At 41.5% G+C, this 22,200-nt stretch overlaps 1 protein-coding gene across 2 annotated transcripts in view; it reads right to left on the bottom strand.

The window, feature by feature from the left end:
* The window catches only part of MOK (MOK protein kinase), a 281,854-nt gene that overhangs the window by 100,369 nt on the left and 159,285 nt on the right, over window positions 1-22,200 (bottom strand). For both annotated transcript variants that reach the window (XM_053697435.1, XM_053697436.1), the window contains exons 5-6: window positions 11,309-11,387; window positions 11,153-11,201 (exon numbers count right to left, since the gene is read on the bottom strand). In XM_053697435.1, the coding sequence (XP_053553410.1) occupies window positions 11,153-11,201; window positions 11,309-11,387 (128 nt within the window). The remainder of the gene's footprint in view (window positions 1-11,152; window positions 11,202-11,308; window positions 11,388-22,200) is intronic.

Here is a 22,200-nt window from a genome sequence, read left to right as displayed (position 1 = left end):
ATTCTTCCCGAGACCAAAGACCCTGAGCTTTCAGGGGTCCCCAGACCGCGCCCCAGCCCATCAGACTGGCGTCGGTCGTGACAATGACCCACTCTGGTCTGCGGAAGGTCATCCCTTGTGACAGGTTGTCCAGGGACAGCCACCAACGGAGTGAGTCTCTGGTCCTCTGATTTACTTGAATCGTCGGAGACAAGTCTGTATAGTCCCCATTCCACTGACTGAGCATGCACAGTTGTAATGGTCTTAGATGAATGCGCGCAAAAGGAACTATGTCCATTGCCGCTACCATCAAACCTATTACTTCCATGCACTGCGCTATGGAAGGAAGAGGAACGGAATGAAGTGTTTGACAAGAGTTTAGAAGTTTTGTTTTTCTGGCCTCTGTCAGAAAAATCCTCATTTCTAAGGAGTCTATTATTGTTCCCAAGAGGGGAACCCTTGTTGACGGAGATAGAGAACTCTTTTCTACGTTCACTTTCCATCCGTGAGATCTGAGAAAGGCCAGGACTATGTCCGTGTGAGCCTTTGCTTGAGGAAGGGACGACGCTTGAATCAGAATGTCGTCCAAGTAAGGTACTACTGCAATGCCCCTTGGTCCTAGTACCGCTAGAAGGGACCCTAGTACCTTTGTGAAAATCCTTGGAGCAGTGGCTAATCCGAAAGGAAGTGCCACGAACTGGTAATGCTTGTCCAGGAATGCGAACCTTAGGAACCGATGATGTTCCTTGTGGATAGTAATATGTAGATACGCATCCTTTAAATCCACCGTGGTCATGAATTGACCTTCCTGGATGGAAGGAAGAATTGTTCGAATAGTTTCCATTTTGAACGATGGAACCTTGAGAAACTTGTTTAGGATCTTGAGATCCAAGATTGGTCTGAACGTTCCCTCTTTTTTGGGAACTACGAACAGATTGGAGTAGAACCCCATCCCTTGTTCTCCTAATGGAACAGGATGAATCACTCCCATTTTTAACAGGTCTTCTACACAATGTAAGAATGCCTGTCTCTTTATGTGGTCTGAAGACAATTGAGACCTGTGGAACCTCCCCCTTGGGGGAAGCCCCTTGAATTCCAGAAGATAACCTTGGGAGACTATTTCTAGTGCCCAAGGATCCAGAACATCTCTTGCCCAAGCCTGAGCGAAGAGAGAGAGTCTGCCCCCCACCAGATACGGTCCCGGATCGGGGGCCAACATTTCATGCTGTCTTGGTAGCAGTGGCAGGTTTCTTGGCCTGCTTTCCCTTGTTCCAGCCTTGCATTGGTCTCCAGGCTGGCTTGGCTTGAGAAGTATTACCCTCTTGCTTAGAGGACGTAGCACTTGGGGCTGGTCCGTTTCTACGAAAGGGACGAAAATTAGGTTTATTTTTGGCCTTGAAAGACCTATCCTGAGGAAGGGCGAGGCCCTTACTCCCAGTGATATCAGAGATAATCTCTTTCAAGTCAGGGCCAAACAGCGTTTTCCCCTTGAAAGGAATGTTAAGCAATTTGTTCTTGGAAGACGCATCCGCTGACCAAGATTTCAACCAAAGCGCTCTGCGCGCCACAATAGCAAACCCAGAATTTTTTGCCGCTAACCTAGCCAATTGCAAAGTGGCGTCTAGGGTGAAAGAATTAGCCAATTTGAGAGCACGGATTCTGTCCATAATCTCCTCATAAGGAGGAGAATCACTATCGATCGCCTTTTCTAGCTCATCGAACCAGAAACACGCGGCTGTAGTGACAGGGACAATGCATGAAATTGGTTGTAGAAGGTAACCTTGCTGAACAAACATCTTTTTAAGCAAACCTTCTAATTTTTTATCCATAGGATCTTTGAAAGCACAACTATCTTCTATGGGTATAGTGGTGCGTTTGTTTAAAGTAGAAACCGCCCCCTCGACCTTGGGGACTGTCTGCCATAAGTCCTTTCTGGGGTCGACCATGGGAAACAATTTTTTAAATATGGGGGAAGGGACGAAAGGTATACCGGGCCTTTCCCATTTTTTATTTACAATGTCCGCCACCCGCTTGGGTATAGGAAAAGCTTCTGGGGGCCCCGGGACCTCTAGGAACTTGTCCATTTTACATAGTTTCTCTGGGATGATCAAATTCTCACAATCATCCAGAGTGGATAACACCTCCTTAAGCAGAACGCGGAGATGTTCCAACTTAAATTTAAATGTAATCACATCGGGTTCAGCTTGTTGAGAAATTTTCCCTGAATCTGAAATTTCTCCCTCAGACAAAACCTCCCTGGCCCCCTCAGCCTGGTGTAGGGGCATATCAGAACCATTATCATCAGCGTCCTCATGCTCTTCAGTATCTAAAACAGAGCAGTCGCGCTTACGCTGATAAGTGGGCATTTTGGCTAAAATGTTTTTGATAGAATTATCCATTACAGCCGTTAATTGTTGCATAGTAAGGAGTATTGGCGCGCTAGATGTACTAGGGGCCTCCTGAGTGGGCAAGACTGGTGTAGACGAAGGAGGGAATGATGCAGTACCATGCTTACTCCCCTCACTTGAGGAATCATCTTGGGCATCATTTTCAGTGTCACATAAATCACATCTATTTAAATGAGAAGGAACCTTGGCTTCCCCACATTCAGAACACAGTCTATCTGGTAGTTCAGACATGTTAAACAGGCATAAACTTGATAACAAAGTACAAAAAACGTTTTAAAATAAAACCGTTACTGTCACTTTAAATTTTAAACTGAACACACTTTATTACTGCAATTGCGAAAAAGTATGAAGGAATTGTTCAAAATTCACTAAAATTTCACCACAGTGTCTTAAAGCCTTAAAAGTATTGCACACCAAATTTGGAAGCTTTAACCCTTAAAATAACGGAACCGGAGCCGTTTTTATCTTTAACCCCTTTACAGTCCCTGGTATCTGCTTTGCTGAGACCCAACCAAGCCCAAAGGGGAATACGATACCAAATGACGCCTTCAGAAAGTCTTTTTTATGTATCAGAGCTCCTCACACATGCGACTGCATGTCATGCTTCTCAAAAACAAGTGCGCAATACCGGCGCGAAAATGAGGCTCTGTCTATGATTAGGGAAAGCCCCTAGAGAATAAGGTGTCTAAAACAGTGCCTGCCGATATTATTTTACAAAAATACCCAGATTAAATGATTCCTCAAGGCTAAATATGTTTATATATGAATCGATTTAGCCCAGAAAATGTCTACAGTCTTAACAAGCCCTTGTGAAGCCCTTATTTACTCTGTAATAAAAATGGCTTACCGGATCCCATAGGGAAAATGACAGCTTCCAGCATTACATCGTCTTGTTAGAATGTGTCATACCTCAAGCAGCAAAAGTCTGCTCACTGTTCCCCCAACTGAAGTTAATTCCTCTCAACAGTCCTGTGTGGAACAGCCATCGATTTTAGTAACGGTTGCTAAAATCATTTTCCTCTTACAAACAGAAATCTTCATCTCTTTTCTGTTTCAGAGTAAATAGTACATACCAGCACTATTTTAAAATAACAAACTCTTGATTGAATAATAAAAACTACAGTTAAACACTAAAAAACTCTAAGCCATCTCCGTGGAGATGTTGCCTGTACAACGGCAAAGAGAATGACTGGGGTAGGCGGAGCCTAGGAGGGATCATGTGACCAGCTTTGCTGGGCTCTTTGCCATTTCCTGTTGGGGAAGAGAATATCCCACAAGTAAGGATGACGCCGTGGACCGGACACACCTATGTTGGAGAAAAGTGCTACTTGTATTTATGGCCCTATAACTTGCAAAAAAAAAAGCAAAGAACATGTAAACATTGGGTATTTCTAAATTCAGGACGAAATTTAGAAACTATTTAGCATGGGTGTTTTTTGGTGGTTGTAGATGTGTAACAGATTTTGGGGGTCAAAGTTAGAAAAACAGAATTTATGTTTACCTGATAAATTACTTTCTCCAACGGTGTGTCCGGTCCACGGCGTCATCCTTACTTGTGGGATATTCTCTTCCCCAACAGGAAATGGCAAAGAGCCCAGCAAAGCTGGTCACATGATCCCTCCTAGGCTCCGCCTACCCCAGTCATTCGACCGACGTTAAGGAGGAATATTTGCATAGGAGAAACCATATGGTACCGTGGTGACTGTAGTTAAAGAAAATAAATTATCAGACCTGATTAAAAAAACCAGGGCGGGCCGTGGACCGGACACACCGTTGGAGAAAGTAATTTATCAGGTAAACATAAATTCTGTTTTCTCCAACATAGGTGTGTCCGGTCCACGGCGTCATCCTTACTTGTGGGAACCAATACCAAAGCTTTAGGACACGGATGAAGGGAGGGAGCAAATCAGGTCACCTAAATGGAAGGCACCACGGCTTGCAAAACCTTTCTCCCAAAAATAGCCTCAGAAGAAGCAAAAGTATCAAACTTGTAAAATTTGGTAAAAGTGTGCAGTGAAGACCAAGTCGCTGCCCTACATATCTGATCAACAGAAGCCTCGTTCTTGAAGGCCCATGTGGAAGCCACAGCCCTAGTGGAATGAGCTGTGATTCTTTCGGGAGGCTGCCGTCCGGCAGTCTCGTAAGCCAATCTGATGATGCTTTTAATCCAAAAAGAGAGAGAGGTAGAAGTTGCTTTTTGACCTCTCCTTTTACCGGAATAAACAACAAACAAGGAAGATGTTTGTCTAAAATCCTTTGTAGCATCTAAATAGAATTTTAGAGCGCGAACAACATCCAAATTGTGCAACAAACGTTCCTTCTTTGAAACTGGTTTCGGACACAGAGAAGGTACGATAATCTCCTGGTTAATGTTTTTGTTAGAAACAACTTTTGGAAGAAAACCAGGTTTAGTACGTAAAACCACCTTATCTGCATGGAACACCAGATAAGGAGGAGAACACTGCAGAGCAGATAATTCTGAAACTCTTCTGGCAGAAGAAATTGCAACTAAAAACAAAACTTTCCAAGATAATAATTTAATATCAACGGAATGCAAGGGTTCAAACGGAACCCCCTGAAGAACTGAAAGAACTAAATTGAGACTCCAAGGAGGAGTCAAAGGTTTGTAAACAGGCTTAATTCTAACCAGAGCCTGAACAAAAGCTTGAACATCTGGCACAGCAGCCAGTTTTTTGTGAAGTAACACCGACAAGGCAGAAATCTGTCCCTTCAGGGAACTTGCAGATAATCCTTTTTCCAATCCTTCTTGAAGGAAGGATAGAATCCTAGGAATCTTAACCTTGTCCCAAGGGAATCCTTTAGATTCACACCAACAGATATATTTTTTCCAAATTTTGTGGTAAATCTTTCTAGTTACAGGCTTTCTGGCCTGAACAAGAGTATCGATAACAGAATCTGAGAACCCTCGCTTCGATAAAATCAAGCGTTCAATCTCCAAGCAGTCAGCTGGAGTGAAACCAGATTCGGATGTTCGAACGGACCCTGAACAAGAAGGTCTCGTCTCAAAGGTAGCTTCCAAGGTGGAGCCGATGACATATTCACCAGATCTGCATACCAAGTCCTGCGTGGCCACGCAGGACTTGGTATGCAGATCTGGTGAATATGAGAGGAAAAGGCGGGAACACATAAGCTAGTTTGAAGGTCCAAGGTGCTACTAGTGCATCCACTAGAGCCGCCTTGGGATCCCTGGATCTGGACCCGTAGCAAGGAACTTTGAAGTTCTGACGAGAGGCCATCAGATCCATGTCTGGAATGCCCCACAGCTGAGTGACTTGGGCAAAGATTTCCGGATGGAGTTCCCACTCCCCCGGATGCAATGTCTGACGACTCAGAAAATCCGCTTCCCAATTTTCCACTCCTGGGATGTGGATAGCAGACAGGTGGCAGGAGTGAGACTCCGCCCATAGAATGATTTTGGTCACTTCTTCCATCGCTAGGGAACTCCTTGTTCCCCCCTGATGGTTGATGTACGCAACAGTTGTCATGTTGTCTGATTGAAACCGTATGAACTTGGCCCTCGCTAGCTGAGGCCAAGCCTTGAGAGCATTGAATATCGCTCTCAGTTCCAGAAAATTTATCGGTAGAAGAGATTCTTCCCGAGACCAAAGACCCTGAGCTTTCAGGGATCCCCAGACCGCGCCCCAGCCCATCAGACTGGCGTCGGTCGTGACAATGACCCACTCTGGTCTGCGGAATGTCATCCCTCGTGACAGGTTGTCCAGGGACAGCCACCAACGGAGTGAGTCTCTGGTCCTCTGATTTACTTGTATCTTCGGAGACAAGTCTGTATAGTCCCCATTCCACTGACTGAGCATGCACAGTTGTAATGGTCTTAGATGAATGCGCGCAAAAGGAACTATGTCCATTGCCGCTACCATCAACCCGATCACTTCCATGCACTGAGCTATGGAAGGAAGAGGAACGGAATGAAGTATCCGACAAGAGTCTAGAAGTTTTGTTTTTCTGGCCTCTGTTAGAAAAATCCTCATTTCTAAGGAGTCTATAATCGTTCCCAAGAAGGGAACCCTTGTTGACGGGGATAGAGAACTCTTTTCCACGTTCACTTTCCATCCGTGAGATCTGAGAAAGGCCAGGACGATGTCCGTTTGAGCCTTTGCTTGAGGAAGGGACGACGCTTGAATCAGAATGTCGTCCAAGTAAGGTACTACAGCAATGCCCCTTGGTCTTAGCACAGCTAGAAGGGACCCTAGTACCTTTGTGAAAATCCTTGGAGCAGTGGCTAATCCGAAAGGAAGCGCCACGAACTGGTAATGTTTGTCCAGGAAAGCGAACCTTAGGAACCGATGATGTTCCTTGTGGATAGGAATATGTAGATACGCATCCTTTAAATCCACCGTGGTCATGAATTGACCTTCCTGGATGGAAGGAAGAATAGTTCGAATGGTTTCCATCTTGAACGATGGAACCTTGAGAAACTTGTTTAAGATCTTGAGATCTAAGATTGGTCTGAACGTTCCCTCTTTTTTGGGAACTATGAACAGATTGGAGTAGAACCCCATCCCTTGTTCTCTTAATGGAACAGGATGAATCACTCCCATTTTTAACAGGTCTTCTACACAATGTAAGAATGCCTGTCTTTTTATGTGGTCTGAAGACAACTGAGACCTGTGGAACCTCCCCCTTGGGGGAAGTCCCTTGAATTCCAGAAGATAACCTTGGGAGACTATTTCTAGCGCCCAAGGATCCAGAACATCTCTTGCCCAAGCCTGAGCGAAGAGAGAGAGTCTGCCCCCCACCAGATCCGGTCCCGGATCGGGGGCCAACATTTCATGCAGTCTTGGTAGCAGTGGCAGGTTTCTTGGCCTGCTTTCCCTTGTTCCAGCCTTGCATTGGTCTCCAAGCTGGCTTGGCTTGAGAAGTATTACCCTCTTGCTTAGAGGACGTAGCACCTTGGGCTGGTCCGTTTCTACGAAAGGGACGAAAATTAGGTTTATTTTTTGCCTTGAAAGGCCGATCCTGAGGAAGGGCGTGGCCCTTACCCCCAGTGATATCAGAGATAATCTCTTTCAAGTCAGGGCCAAACAGCGTTTTCCCCTTGAAAGGAATGTTAAGTAGCTTGTTCTTGGAAGACGCATCAGCCGACCAAGATTTCAACCAAAGCGCTCTGCGCGCCACAATAGCAAACCCAGAATTCTTAGCCGCTAACCTAGCCAATTGCAAAGTGGCGTCGAGGGTGAAAGAATTAGCCAATTTGAGAGCATTGATTCTGTCCATAATCTCCTCATAAGGAGGAGAATCACTATCGACCGCCTTTATCAGCTCATCGAACCAGAAACATGCGGCTGTAGCGACAGGGACAATGCATGAAATTGGTTGTAGAAGGTAACCCTGCTGAACAAACATCTTTTTAAGCAAACCTTCTAATTTTTTATCCATAGGATCTTTGAAAGCACAACTATCCTCTATGGGTATAGTGGTGCGTTTGTTTAAAGTGGAAACCGCTCCCTCGACCTTGGGGACTGTCTGCCATAAGTCCTTTCTGGGGTCGACCATAGGAAACAATTTTTTAAATATGGGGGGAGGGACGAAAGGAATACCGGGCCTCTCCCATTCTTTATTAACAATGTCCGCCACCCGCTTGGGTATAGGAAAAGCTTCTGGGAGCCCCGGCACCTCTAGGAACTTGTCCATTTTACATAATTTCTCTGGGATGACCAACTTGTCACAATCATCCAGAGTGGATAATACCTCCTTAAGCAGAATGCGGAGATGTTCCAACTTAAATTTAAATGCAATCACATCAGGTTCAGCCTGTTGAGAAATGTTCCCTGAATCAGTAATTTCTCCCTCAGACAAAACCTCCCTGGCCCCATCAGACTGGGTTAGGGGCCCTTCAGAGATATTAATATCAGCGTCGTCATGCTCTTCAGTATCTAAAACAGAGCAGCCGCGCTTACGCTGACAAGTGTTTATTTTGGCTAAAATGTTTTTGACAGAATTATCCATTACAGCCGTTAATTGTTGCATAGTAAGGAGTATTGGCGCGCTAGATGTACTAGGGGCCTCCTGAGTGGGCAAGACTCGTGTAGACGAAGGAGGGAATGATGCAGTACCATGCTTACTCCCCTCACTTGAGGAATCATCTTGGGCATCATTGTCATTATCACATAAATCACATTTATTTAAATGAATAGGAATTCTGGCTTCCCCACATTCAGAACACAGTCTATCTGGTAGTTCAGACATGTTAAACCGGCATAAACTTGATAACAAAGTACAAAAACGTTTTAAAATAAAACCGTTACTGTCACTTTAAATTTTAAACTGAACACACTTTATTACTGCAATTGCGAAAAAACATGAAGGAATTGTTCAAAATTTATCAAATTTTCACCACAGTGTCTTAAAGCCTTAAAAGTATTGCACACCAAATTTGGAAGCTTTAACCCTTAAAATAACGGAACCGGAGCCGTTTTAAACTTTAACCCCTTTACAGTCCCTGGTATCTGCTTTGCTGAGACCCAACCAAGCCCAAAGGGGAATACGATACCAAATGACGCCTTCAGAAAGTCTTTTCTAAGTATCAGAGCTCCTCTCACATGCGACTGCATGCCATGCCTCTCAAAAACAAGTGCGCCACACCGGCGCGAAAATGAGGCTCTGCTTATGTTTTGGGAAAGCCCCTAAGGAATAAGGTGTCTAATACAGTGCCTGCCGATATTATTATATCAAAATACCCAGATAAAATGATTCCTCAAGGCTAAATATGTGTTAATAATGAATCGATTTAGCCCAGAAAAAGTCTACAGTCTTAATAAGCCCTTGTGAAGCCCTTATTTACGATCGTAATAAACATGGCTTACCGGATCCCATAGGGAAAATGACAGCTTCCAGCATTACATCGTCTTGTTAGAATGTGTCATACCTCAAGCAGCAAGAGACTGCACACTGTTCCCCCAACTGAAGTTAATTGCTCTCAACAGTCCTGTGTGGAACAGCCATGGATTTTAGTTACGGTTGCTAAAATCATTTTCCTCATACAAACAGAAATCTTCATCTCTTTTCTGTTTCTGAGTAAATAGTACATACCAGCACTATTTCAAAATAACAAACTCTTGATTGAATAATAAAAACTACAGTTAAACACTAAAAAACTCTAAGCCATCTCCGTGGAGATGTTGCCTGTACAACGGCAAAGAGAATGACTGGGGTAGGCGGAGCCTAGGAGGGATCATGTGACCAGCTTTGCTGGGCTCTTTGCCATTTCCTGTTGGGGAAGAGAATATCCCACAAGTAAGGATGACGCCGTGGACCGGACACACCTATGTTGGAGAAAAGTGTGTTTTTTTCCCATTTTTTCCTCATATTTTATATTTTTTTTATAGTAAATTATAAGATATGATGAAAATAATGGTATCTTTTGAAAGTCCATTTAATGGCGAGAAAAACGGTATATAATATGTGTGGGTACAGTAAATGAGTAAGAGGAAAATTACAGCTAAACACAAACAAAAAACGCAAAAATGGAAAAATAGCCTTGGTCCCAAACGGACAGAAAATGGAAAAGTGCTGTGGTCATTAAGGGGTTAAACTAAAGAGGAAAATAACATGACTGCCTGCACATCACAAATGCACACTCCCTTGCCAGTCCTGGGACAAGCATCCTGATTGGCTATTTAAAATTCCTGGTGTGAATAGTTTTTTGGAGGTAAAATATCTTCCTTTTTACATAGAGATGCTCAGGTGATATTTTCAAGTCAGCTTTTTACAGCTATGCTGCATCACTTTCAAGCACTTTAACATTTGGGTATCATGGCCCTTTGATAAGCAATTTAACTTCCATTAAAACATTTAATCCTGTTGTTGTGTAAGTAGCCTTTTAAAGGGACAGTTTACTCAAAAAATTTCTCCCCTTTAATTTGTTCCCAATGATCCACTTTACCTGCTGGAGTGTATTAAATTGTTTACAAGTAGCTCCTTTACCCTTATATTGGCATTTGAAATAGTTGATTTAGCATGTGGTATCCCCACCTATTCTGAAAGTTTGTGGCCACAGGTCCCAGCTATAGATAAGCTTTGTAAACACAGCCAGCAGAAGAAATTACACTCCCAGTGGGATATAGCAGAGATAAGGTAATACAATGTTGATTTTCCATTGCACTCTCCAAGTACTGGTGATTGTTTTATGGACAGATATAAGATAAAGAAGCAGGTATATGTATACAATGTGATACAGTAATGAGATCTGATTATACCTACAAGTTCAACCCATTTTTTTAGGTTGTGGCTTCAAAACACAAAATCAGAGCTTTAATATACACAAAAAAACATTAAAAGCTATTTTTCATACATTTTTTTCTCTGCAGTTGGTAAAAAAAGCAATTGTAAACACATTAAGCGAAAAACTATTTTTCAGTATACTGTCCCTTTAAAGTCATATATAATAAAGGTATTTCATTTGCATGAACAAGCAAACAATATAGCAATGCCATCCTCTTAACTTGGACCTGCCTTAAGTGACGTATAAGCTTCCTTTTTTGTATCAGACACACTCAAAATCATGAATCAGCATTAAAGGGACATTAAACACTTTGAGATGGTAATACAAAATGACAAATTAGATATATTTTTCAAATAAAGATAGCAAGAGAATGAAGAAAAAATGATAAAATGAGTACATTAGAAAGTTGCTTAAAAGAAAAAAATTGGGTTCAGTGTCCCTTAAATGATTTTGTAACACTTAATGCATTTCCAATATTTGCTATTTATATAAAATGTCTCACCTTAATTAGAATATTTTCTGGTTTCACATCTCGATGAAAGATTCCGTTTCTATTAAAAACAAAACAAAGATATAAAACATGCAGACTAGTATATATTATTATTACTAAAGAAACATTATGCTAGACTGAAATTGAATCCCCTACATAGTTATTTACCTGTGTATGTGCTCAAGTGATTTGCAGAGTTGATACATATAATTTTTTATCTTGTTTTCAGGCAATGGATGTCTTCTCCCTGATATATAAAAAGGGAGAAACACACAATAAAGGTTTACAACAATATAGTTTTTTTTAGGAAGAATTAACCCATTTATTTAAGATATTAAAGGGACATGAAATCCCAAAATTTTATTTTGAGTTTCAGATAGAGCAGGCAATTTTAATCAACTTTTAAATGTACTTCTATTATCAAATTTGCTTTATTTTCTTGTTATCCTTTGCTGTAAGAACATTGGCAGATAACTGAACACAACTAGTTAGCCAATCACAAGATACAAATATGTGCTGGCGCCAATCAGCAGCTAGCTCCCACTAGTGTAGAATATGTGCGTAATAAAGCTAATGCCTAGATTTAGAGTTTTGCGGTAGACGTCAAAACCAGCGTTAGAGGCTCCTAACGCTGGTTTTTACCGCCCGCTGGTATTTGGAGTCAGTCATTAAAGGGTCTAACGCTCACTTTGCAGCCGCGACTTTTCCATACCGCAGATCCCCCTACGCCAATTGCGTAGCCTATCTTTTCAATGGGATCTTCCTAACGCCGGTATTTAGAGTCTTGGCTGAAGAGAGCGTTAGAACTCTAACGACAAAACTCCAGCCGCAGAAAAAAAACAGGAGTTAAGAGCTTTTTGGGCTAACGCCGGTTCATAAAGCTCTTAACTACTGTGCTCTACAGTACACTAACACCCATAAACTACCTATGTACCCCTAAACCGAGGTCCCCCCACATCGCCGCCACTCGATTAAATTTTTTTAACCCCTAATCTGCCGACCGCACACCGCCACCACCTACGTTATACTTATGTACCCCTAATCTGCTGCCCCTAACACCGCCGACCCCTATATTATATTTATTAACCCCTAATCTGCCCCCCACAACGTCGCCGCCAGCTACCTACAATAATTAACCCCTAATCTGCCGACCGGACCTCACCGCTACTATAATAAAGTTATTAACCCCTAATCCGCCTCACTCCCGCCTCAATAACCCTATAAGAAATAGTATTAACCCCTAATCTGCCCTCCCTAACATCGCCGACACCTAACTTCAATTATTAACCCCTAATCTGCCGACCGGACCTCACCGCTACTCTAATAAATGTATTAACCCCTAAAGCTAAGTCTAACCCTAACACTAACACCCCCCTAAGTTAAATATAATTTTAATCTAACGAAAAAAATTAACTCTTATTAAATAAATTATTCTATTTAAAGATAAATACTTACCTGTAAAATAAACCCTAATATAGCTACAATATAACGAATAATTATATTGTAGCTATTTTAGGATTAATATTTATTTTACAGGCAACTTTGTAATTATTTCAACCAGGTACAATAGCTATTAAATAGTTAATAATAACTATTTAATAGCTACCTATTTAAAATAATTACAAAATTACCTGTAAAATAAATCCTAACCTAAGTTACAATTAAACCTAACACTACACTATCAATAAATTAATTAAATACAATACCTACAAATAAATACAATTAAATAAACTAACTAAAGTACAAAAAATAAAAAAGAACTAAGTTACAAAAAATAAAAAAATATTTACAAACATTAGAAAAATATTACAACAATTTTAAACTAATTACACCTACTCTAAGCCCCCTAATAAAATAACAAAGCCCCCCCAAAATAAAAAATGCCCTACCCTATTCTAAAATTAAAATAGAAAAGCTCTTTTACCTTACCAGCCCTTAAAAGGGCCATTTGCGGGGCATGCCCCAAAGAATTCAGCTCTTTTGCCTGAAAAAAAAAACATACAATACCCCCCCCCCAACATTACAACCCACCACCCCACATACCCCTAATCTAACCCAAACCCCCCTTAAATAAACCTAACACTAAGCCCCTGAAGATCTCCCTACCTTGTCTTCACCACACCGGGTTCACCGATCGGTCCAGAAGAGCCTCCGATGTCTTCATCCAAGCCCAAGCGGGGGCTGAAGAGTGACGTCCATCCTCCGGCTGAAGTCTTGATCCAAGCGGCGAATGAAGAAGTCCATCTTCGGGCAGAAATCTTCATCCTATCCGGGCAGAAGAGGACATCCGGACCGGCAAACATCTTCATCCAGGCGGCATCTTCTATGTTCTTCCATCCGATGACGAGCGGCTGATCTTGAAGACCTCCGGCGCGGATCCATCTTCTTCGTTCGACGTCCAACTGAAGAATGAAGGTTCCTTTAAGGGACGTCATCCAAGATGGCGTCCCTCGAATTCCAATTGGCTGATAGGATTCTATCAGCCAATCGGAATTAAGGTAGGAAAATTCTGATTGGCTGATGGAATCAGCCAATCAGATTCAAGTTCAATCCGATTGGCTGATCCAATCAGATTGAGCTCGCATTCTATTGGCTGTTCCGATCAGCCAATAGAATGTGAGCTCAATCTGATTGGCTGATCCAATCAGCCAATCGGATTGAACTTGAATCTGATTGGATGATTCCATCAGCCAATCAGAATTTTCCTACCTTAATTCCGATTGGCTGATAGAATCCTATCAGCCAATCGGAATTCGAGGGACGCCATCTTGGATGACGTCCCTTAAAGGAACCTTCATTCTTCAGTTGGACGTCGAACGAAGAGGATGGATCCGCGCCGGAGGTCTTCAAGATCAGCCGCTCGTCATTGGATGGAAGAACATAGAAGATGCCGCCTGGATGAAGATGTTTGCCGGTCCGGATGTCCTCTTCTGCCCGGATAGGATGAAGATTTCTGCCCGAAGATGGACTTCTTCATTCGCCGCTTGGATCAAGACTTCAGCCGGAGGATGGACGTCACTCTTCAGCCCCCGCTTGGGCTTGGATGAAGACATCGGAGGCTCTTCTGGACCGATCGGTGAACCCGGTGTGGTGAAGACAAGGTAGGGAGATCTTCAGGGGCTTAGTGTTAGGTTTATTTAAGGGGGGTTTGGGTTAGATTAGGGGTATGTGGGTGGTGGGTTGTAATGTTGGGGGGGGTATTGTATGTTTTTTTTTTTACAGGCAAAAGAGCTGAATTCTTTGGGGCATGCCCCGCAAATGGCCCTTTTAAGGGCTGGTAAGGTAAAAGAGCTTTTCTATTTTAATTTTAGAATAGGGTAGGGCATTTTTTTTATTTTGGGGGGCTTTGTTATTTTATTAGGGGGCTTAGAGTAGGTGTAATTAGTTTAAAATTGTTGTAATATTTTTCTAATGTTTTTAAATATTTTTTTATTTTTTGTAACTTAGTTCTTTTTTATTTTTTGTACTTTAGTTAGTTTATTTAATTGTATTTATTTGTAGGTATTTTATTTAAGTAATTTATTGCTAGTGTAGTGTTAGGTTTAATTGTAACTTAGGTTAGGATTTATTTTCCAGGTAATTTTGTAATTATTTTAACTATGAAGCTATTAAATAGTTATTAACTATTTAATAGCTATTGTACCTGGTTAAAATAATTACAAAGTTGCCTGTAAAATAAATATTAATCCTAAAATAGCTACAATATAATTATTTGTTATATTGTAGCTATATTAGGGTTTATTTTACAGGTAAGTATTTAGCTTTAAATAGGAATAATTTATTTAATAAGAGTTAATTTATTTCGTTAGATTTAAATTATATTTAATTTAGGGGGGTGTTAGTGTTAGACTTAGCTTTAGGGGTTAATACAGTTATTAGAGTAGCAGTGAGGTCCGGTCGGCAGATTAGGGGTTAATAATTGAAGTTAGGTGTCGGCGATGTTAGGGAGGGCAGATTAGGGGTTAATACTATTTCTTATAGGGTTATTGAGGCGGCAGTGAGGCGGATTAGGGGTTAATAACTTTATTATAGTAGCGGTGAGGTCCGGTCGGCAGATTAGGGGTTAATTATTGTATGTAGCAGGCGGCAACGTTGTGGGGGGCAGATTAGGGGTTAATAAATATAATATAGGGGTCGGCGGGGGTTAGGGGCAGCAGATTAGGGGTACATAGCTATAACGTAGGTTGCGGCAATGTACGGAGCGGCAGATTAGGGGTTAAAAAAAATATGCAGGTGTCAGCGATAGCGGATGCGGCAGATTAGGGGTTAATAAGTGTAAGGTTAGGGGTGTTTAGACTCGGGGTACATGTTAGGGTGTTAGGTGCAGACTTAGGAAGAGTTTCCCCATAAGAAACAATGGGGCCACGTTAGGAGCTGAACACTGCTTTTTGCAGGTGTTAGGTTTTTTTTCAGCTCAAACTGTCCCATTGTTTCCTATGGGGGAATCGTGCACGAGCACGTTTTTGAAGCTGGCCGCGTCCGTAAGCCCCGCTGGTATTTAGAGTTGCAGTGTCGGTAAATTATGCTCTACACTCCCTTTTTGGAGCCTAACGCAGCCCTTCTGTTAACTCTAAATACCAGCGGTATTTAAAAGGTGCGGCCAGAAAAAAGCACGCGTAGCTAACGCACCCCTTCTAACCTTCAAAACTCTAAATCTAGCCGATAATGTTTAATTAAAAAATATTCAAATTCCAATCCTTTATTTTTAATTCTTGAATGTATTATGGCTAGCAAGATCTTTGTTACTAAAGTAATATGGGGGAATTGTTATGTTGCCTTTAAAAAGCCTTTCTTTGATATTCAAAATGTCTGTCTGGACGCCCTATTTATTTCTATTGTGTCCACCCCCTAAAGCTGTTGAATGTAGACTGCAGTTTCTATATGATGATATACACACAAACTAATTGATTGAATTAATGATATATTTGAAAAACAATGTATTGAAAGGAGCACGGGGGCTCATTTGTTGTAAAAACAAAAATGTACGCTTACCTGATAAATTAATTTCTTTCATGATGGTGAGAGTCCACAAGTCATAACATGTGGGTCCAGTCCTACAAGAGCAGGCAAAACACACCACACAACAGAGCTTTAATCCCTCCCACTTTCCCATGATTCGTTAGTGATAGATATGACCAAGAAAAAGGAGAAAAGAAGAAATGGAAAGCCAGAGTAAAAGAAGTGCAAACTGGGGGGCTGAGTCTGGCCAAGCAGAAAGATGGCCACAAGATACAAGGGGTCCTAATACCCATGTAGGTTATAAGCTTGTTTTTATGGCATAATCCCCTACCTAACCTCCCAGAACTAGAGGCTCTCTGTCCTGAATTGAGAGGGATACCCTCGATTGAGCGGCATCTGCACCACGCAATCCTTAATTGGCCACAACCCATTATGCATTCTAGGGTTAGGCGATATTCAGCGCTGAGAGCGCATAGGAAACTAACCTGCAAGCAGTGAAATTGAACGGATCTGGGCACAGACACCTCTCTCCATCTCCATCAGCGCTTACAAAGCCTTGAGAAGGGATATAAGGACTTCCCTGAGCACTTTTGGGTGCAGAGAGCCTGTCACGATACAACCAGCTAAGCATTCCATTACACAGGGGGATATTTGTGTCATAGTTTACTTACTCCTCCTTCCTCGCTAACATTGAGAAGGCCTCCTATGCACTTTCTATACAGGCTATGTACATTCCTGTTAATGGACATTAAATACACTTGTGCCCTGCTAATTAACCACAGAGAAAATGTTTAACGGACTACATCACTGCAAGGGGAACACATATCCCTGGAGGTCTTTGATAGGAGTCTGGGCCCTGCAGCTGTTTTGGTCTATGAGGAATTTAACATGGGTATACACTAAGGCCCTGCGCCAGGAACAATATCTCAAACTTCAGTGTTTAATAATATGCTGCTTCTTATTGGGGGCTAAAAACATTCTATACTCCGGGTGCTGGGAATTGGGTGTGCTTCAGTACTCCCCTAATCTCAAGAACAAGTGGAATTCTTTATCTCCCACTGCACGTTCCCTATGTGATGCCTGGCAAGAGGCAGAATAAGTCTGGAAAGCCTCACACCTCCAAAACGCTCAGTCACTACCTAAAACCAGCCGAATCAAGGTCCGTTACCCCTCCAAAGGACATGGCAAATAAGCAAATAAATACAGTCGCTTCAGCCCACCAGGAAGAGGCCTCTCCAATGTTATATATTACTAAGGAGGACATTCAACACCTGTCTTCAAAGGAGGACATAAAAGGAGTTCTTCAGGAGATGAGGAGTCTATTTGGCAACCTCCGTAAAGACTTAAGCACTCTTGACCACAGGGTCCTTACGCTTGAGAAATGCCAGGCCTCAACCTCAGTTACACTCCAAAGTCATACTACAGAGATACAGAATCAGGCTGATAATGTCCACTAACAGAAAAAATGGAGGACTTGGATAACCGTTGTAGTTGCAACAACCTTAGGATAAGGGGCGTCTCTGAATCTGTCCACCCGCCAGCGATTGTGGGTTACCTCCAGGCCTTGTTCAGAGTAATAAAAAGTAACCCATCTGCCAAGGAAAACCCCACTGAGAGAGCCCACAGGGCCTTACGGTCCAAACCACCTCCTAAGGCCCCTCCAAGGGATATTATTGTTAAATTCCTTAGCTTTAAGGATAAGGAGGAACTTTTGAGGTGCGCCAGATCTAAACACCCCATCCTTCAAGTAGGAGAAGAAATTCAAATATTTACAGACCTCTCACCAGTAACACTACATAAGAGACGAGACCTTTCTCACATTACCTCTTTTTTGAGGAAGAATAAAATTCAGTACAGATGGGGATTTCCTGTATCCTTAATTGCCATCATAATAAGACGGTTATATACCGGCCTGGAACAGATCCACAGCTGTTCTACAGAGACCTCTCATTGATCCTTGGCAACAATGATACCCTGACCGGTTCCTCTTCAGAAGGGACACTTCCAACTTCATCTTCTACCCAGGAACCGGTGAAGGACACATGAACACTATCTCGCCCTTTCGGGGGCCTGTGAGACACCCACTGGTATCCTTTCTGTGTTAGGGTCACATTAGGGACGTAAACAAGCCAAGGTTAAGTAAGCAGCTGGGTAAAACAGGTGACAATGCCTGACTTTGGACAATTTCCCCAGCCTGAGTTGTTGAAGGTTTTCTCCTGTTCTACATAGGGAAACGGGTTACTTTAAGAAGAGAAGATGTTAAATGGTTAGATTAACAGTTTTTATTTGTTCATGTTCCAGTTTTGTTGTTATATAGATAATACCATTATGTGTCTAGGATTGTGTCTCCCATGCAAGAGTACATCACTTAATCCCCCAAGCTGGTCATAAGTTTGCTCTCTAGCCTTTTTCTGCACAGTTTAGGACCGAACTAGGGGCGGTGGGGCTCAAAAGGGAGGTCCATTGGCCCTTTATAGACATGATGGAGGCAATAGGACCGCCAAATAGCATAGAGGGACATCAATTAAAGCCTACGTCAGTTGGAGATGTCTCTTGGATGGTGATAACTATTATAATATAGCCTTGGGGTTAGCAACATCAGAATATGTTAAGGTTCATGGGATGTGTCTTTATATAGTTCTGTTATGTTATTCTCTTATACCGAGATGGTTAATTGTACCCTCTAGTTCTGCTCCTTCCCCTCCCCCCTCCCCCCCAGATACTTCAACCTTTACCAAACCTTCCCATATCTTATCCCTCCCCCTTTTCCTAAATCCCCAATTGCCATAACAATATCATCAATGTTAAAGTTATAATGTAACAACCTACAGTGGGTATACTACCCCTAGTTGTACTGGACTTTACTAAGGTAATTTACAATCACCAACTGCTAATTTTGTTACCAAATATCATTTGTGTCCGATCGGATATACACCCATAGTTACTTTCTCTTTTTCTGTCCTTTCTACTCAACTGTTTCCCTTAGTTTAAGGGCTTCTCCTTTCTTTCTCTCTCTCTTAATTCTTCCCCCCCTTTTTTTCTTTTTCTTCACAATTAACATGCTTTCTAAAGCCAGCAGGTTCCAGGACCACTCCATTCAATTGACCACAATAAACGTGAAAGGTCTTAACAATCCTGGGAAGCGTTCCATAGCATTCAGTGATCTCCACAAACTAAACAGTAACATATTGATGCTGCAAGAGACCCACTTCCAAAAAGTTAAAGAACCTAAATGGTAGAACACACTATACCCCACAGTTTTCTTTGCCTCTGGGCCACACAAATGTGCCGGAGTCGGAGTACTCTTCCATAAAACACTGCCTATTCAAATATCACATATTGAAAGAGACCCTGAGGGACTATATATCCTTCTAAAAGGTAAGCTCTATGGCCACCACATTACACTCCTGAACCTTTATGCACTAAATCAGGCTCAAGCTGTTTTTTTTTTAAAAAAATTGCTAATTTAATTCTTGACCACTCACAGGGAGTTACTTACTCAGCGGGAGATCTCAACCTCTCCTTAGTCCCCGCCATAGATTCCTCTAGGGGATCCTCTAGCACTTCTAAATTGGTTTTGAAATCCATTAAAACCACCATGAACAATTTAAATCTTCACAACATTTGGAGGACGTTACACCCTTCAGGTAGGGACTACACTTTTTACTCAAACCCTCATAACTGCTACACAAGGATAGATCACATATTTACTGACTCTCATGGTCTTGCCATAACCAACACCTGCAATATTGGGTCTATCACATGGTCTGATCATGCCCCTGTCTCTTGTAGGATACTATGGCCAGATGTTCCGGTCTCTTCCAGACTCTGGAGGCTGGACGATACCTTACTAGACAATCCTTTAATAATGAAAGACATCTAACCGAATACTTTGAAATTAACTTGCGCTCCACAGCATCCCATCTTAATGAATGGGAAGCACACAAATTGGTTATTAGAGGTCTATTCATTAAACACAAATCCAACCTCAATAGGTTAGCCAGAGAAAAACATTCAGACCCTTCTAACGAAACAATCAAAAATAGGCTTATAGGCATGAGATTAACGCTTAGACAACATCTAACAGAGATCCACCAGAGCAATGCCTTATCCCTTAAGCAATATTACTTTGAGGGGGTAATAAACCCGGTAAAATATTGGCCAGAAATTTACGGAGGAAACAACTAAATACATACATACCCTGAATTTCAACGCCTGATAACCATATAGTTAAAGATAGCGTTCAAATTGCCTCTACCTTCCGTAATTATTACAGTAAACTATACAATATAGACAGTATCCAGTTGGACAACAACAATACTCCCCTCATAGAGGAAACTAATAAATACTTTAACCAAAAAATGAAACTCAGCACACCTCAATTTAGCAAAAGTGTAAATGTAATTTATTACAAGGTATCTAATTACAATACTATAATATGAATCCACAACTTTCAGTCCATCCACACATGCAAACTACTTTCATTCATAAAATAATAAGATTCAACCCAGGCGTCCCTGGAAGAATCAACTAAGGCTCTCAGAAAAACCGCTATTAATGTCTTAGAAAGTTCATGTAGATGAAACGGTGAACAGTCCCTTAGACATGTAAAACTTTCACAGTGGTTTTGAATTTAAACTCTTAGATGCAATTTTTCAAATATGGTTGCTGTAAGGAGATTCTTTTTCGATTATAAATGTATCTTCTTATACATGAAATTTGAATAACATTTTGAGCTCTGTAATTATTCCCTTATTCAGCATACACCTTTTTATGATGAGTATAAGCACATTTATGGGTTAGTGCAAAACAGAACAAAAAGCCGTTAGTTCATCCAGCATATGTATTCAACTATATGTTAACACTCTATATACTCCAAGGCTCTTTCCAAGTTCCCCTCTTTAAACCACACTTGCGGTTGGGTAGTGTTCAGCCCGGGTATCGGTACGTAAGTATTCTAACAGTTCATGTTGTAACATATGCATAAAGTTTCTGACCCTTTCCAGGTATTAGAGTGTTAATAAATTAAAGCGTCTCTAATGTGATGGAAGCCGTGTGTTAAATCAGCAGGTGTATTACCAATCATCTGTATTGCGTCTGTGTTAGTATAGAAGCTGGCCAGTTAGAACATGCATGTTAATTAGCTTTATAATACTTGCGATTTCACATCCTTTTGGATAACTGGAGATGCCCCCGACTTTTATCCACTCATGCGGACGGGAGAACAAACACTTGTTTCGGTCTTGTGTCTTTATGAAACCACGGCTCTTTTCTGTAATCTTTTTGCATCAAAGTCCTTGTATCGACAAGCGGTTCAGTGAGCAGCCTTACACTCCGACGCGCGTTTCGGGACTCCGCCCTTTCTCAAGGAGTATACGTCATCATGGAACCGGCCTCTTTTAGAAAGGCCCAAACGTGAATCTATTGGTGCATACACACACACCCATCTAATACGTCACCCATTCGACTATTATACGAAACAAAAATAATGTGACTTAAAGCTATATAAAAACTAACTAAATGTGATAATCTCACTACACGAGCATAGTGATTATTGAGGCAGCAACGATGCAACAAAATGACACAGTTATCTTAAACCAACCGAACATATGAAAATAAACGTTCGTTCTTGGTATACATATTTTTCGTTACTTAAATATGTGTTGACCCAATTACACGGATAGGGTCTCTTTATAAGGGATTAAATTCTCACTAGGCCTATTGGATATTTAGATTTGATCTACCTGTCTAGATGTAAACCTAAATTAGACTCTATATAACCAATACTTTTTGCTGTATAGGGTTGTAAGACTAACAGAGGGGGGCAAAATAAATATCTACAGGGGGATTATTTTATGCAGACAAAATAAATAAATATTTATTATTGTGTTTTAAGCACCCATTGAATATTTATTTAAGCTGGAAAAATCTTATTCATACAAAATGTCCCCAAGAAATATCTCTATTGAGACCCCTAGGTGACAGTGTGTCCAATTTTCTTATCCATTGTGCTTCTTTCTTGAACAATGCTTTTTGTCTATCCCCTCCTCTCCTAAAAGGAGGGACATCATCTACTATTTGGAACCGCAATTGGCTTTTGT

This window comes from Bombina bombina, chromosome 1, assembly GCF_027579735.1.
Source record: "Bombina bombina isolate aBomBom1 chromosome 1, aBomBom1.pri, whole genome shotgun sequence".
NCBI classification, from domain to species: Eukaryota; Metazoa; Chordata; class Amphibia; order Anura; family Bombinatoridae; genus Bombina; species Bombina bombina.
This window is presented reverse-complemented; position numbering and strand designations above follow the sequence as displayed.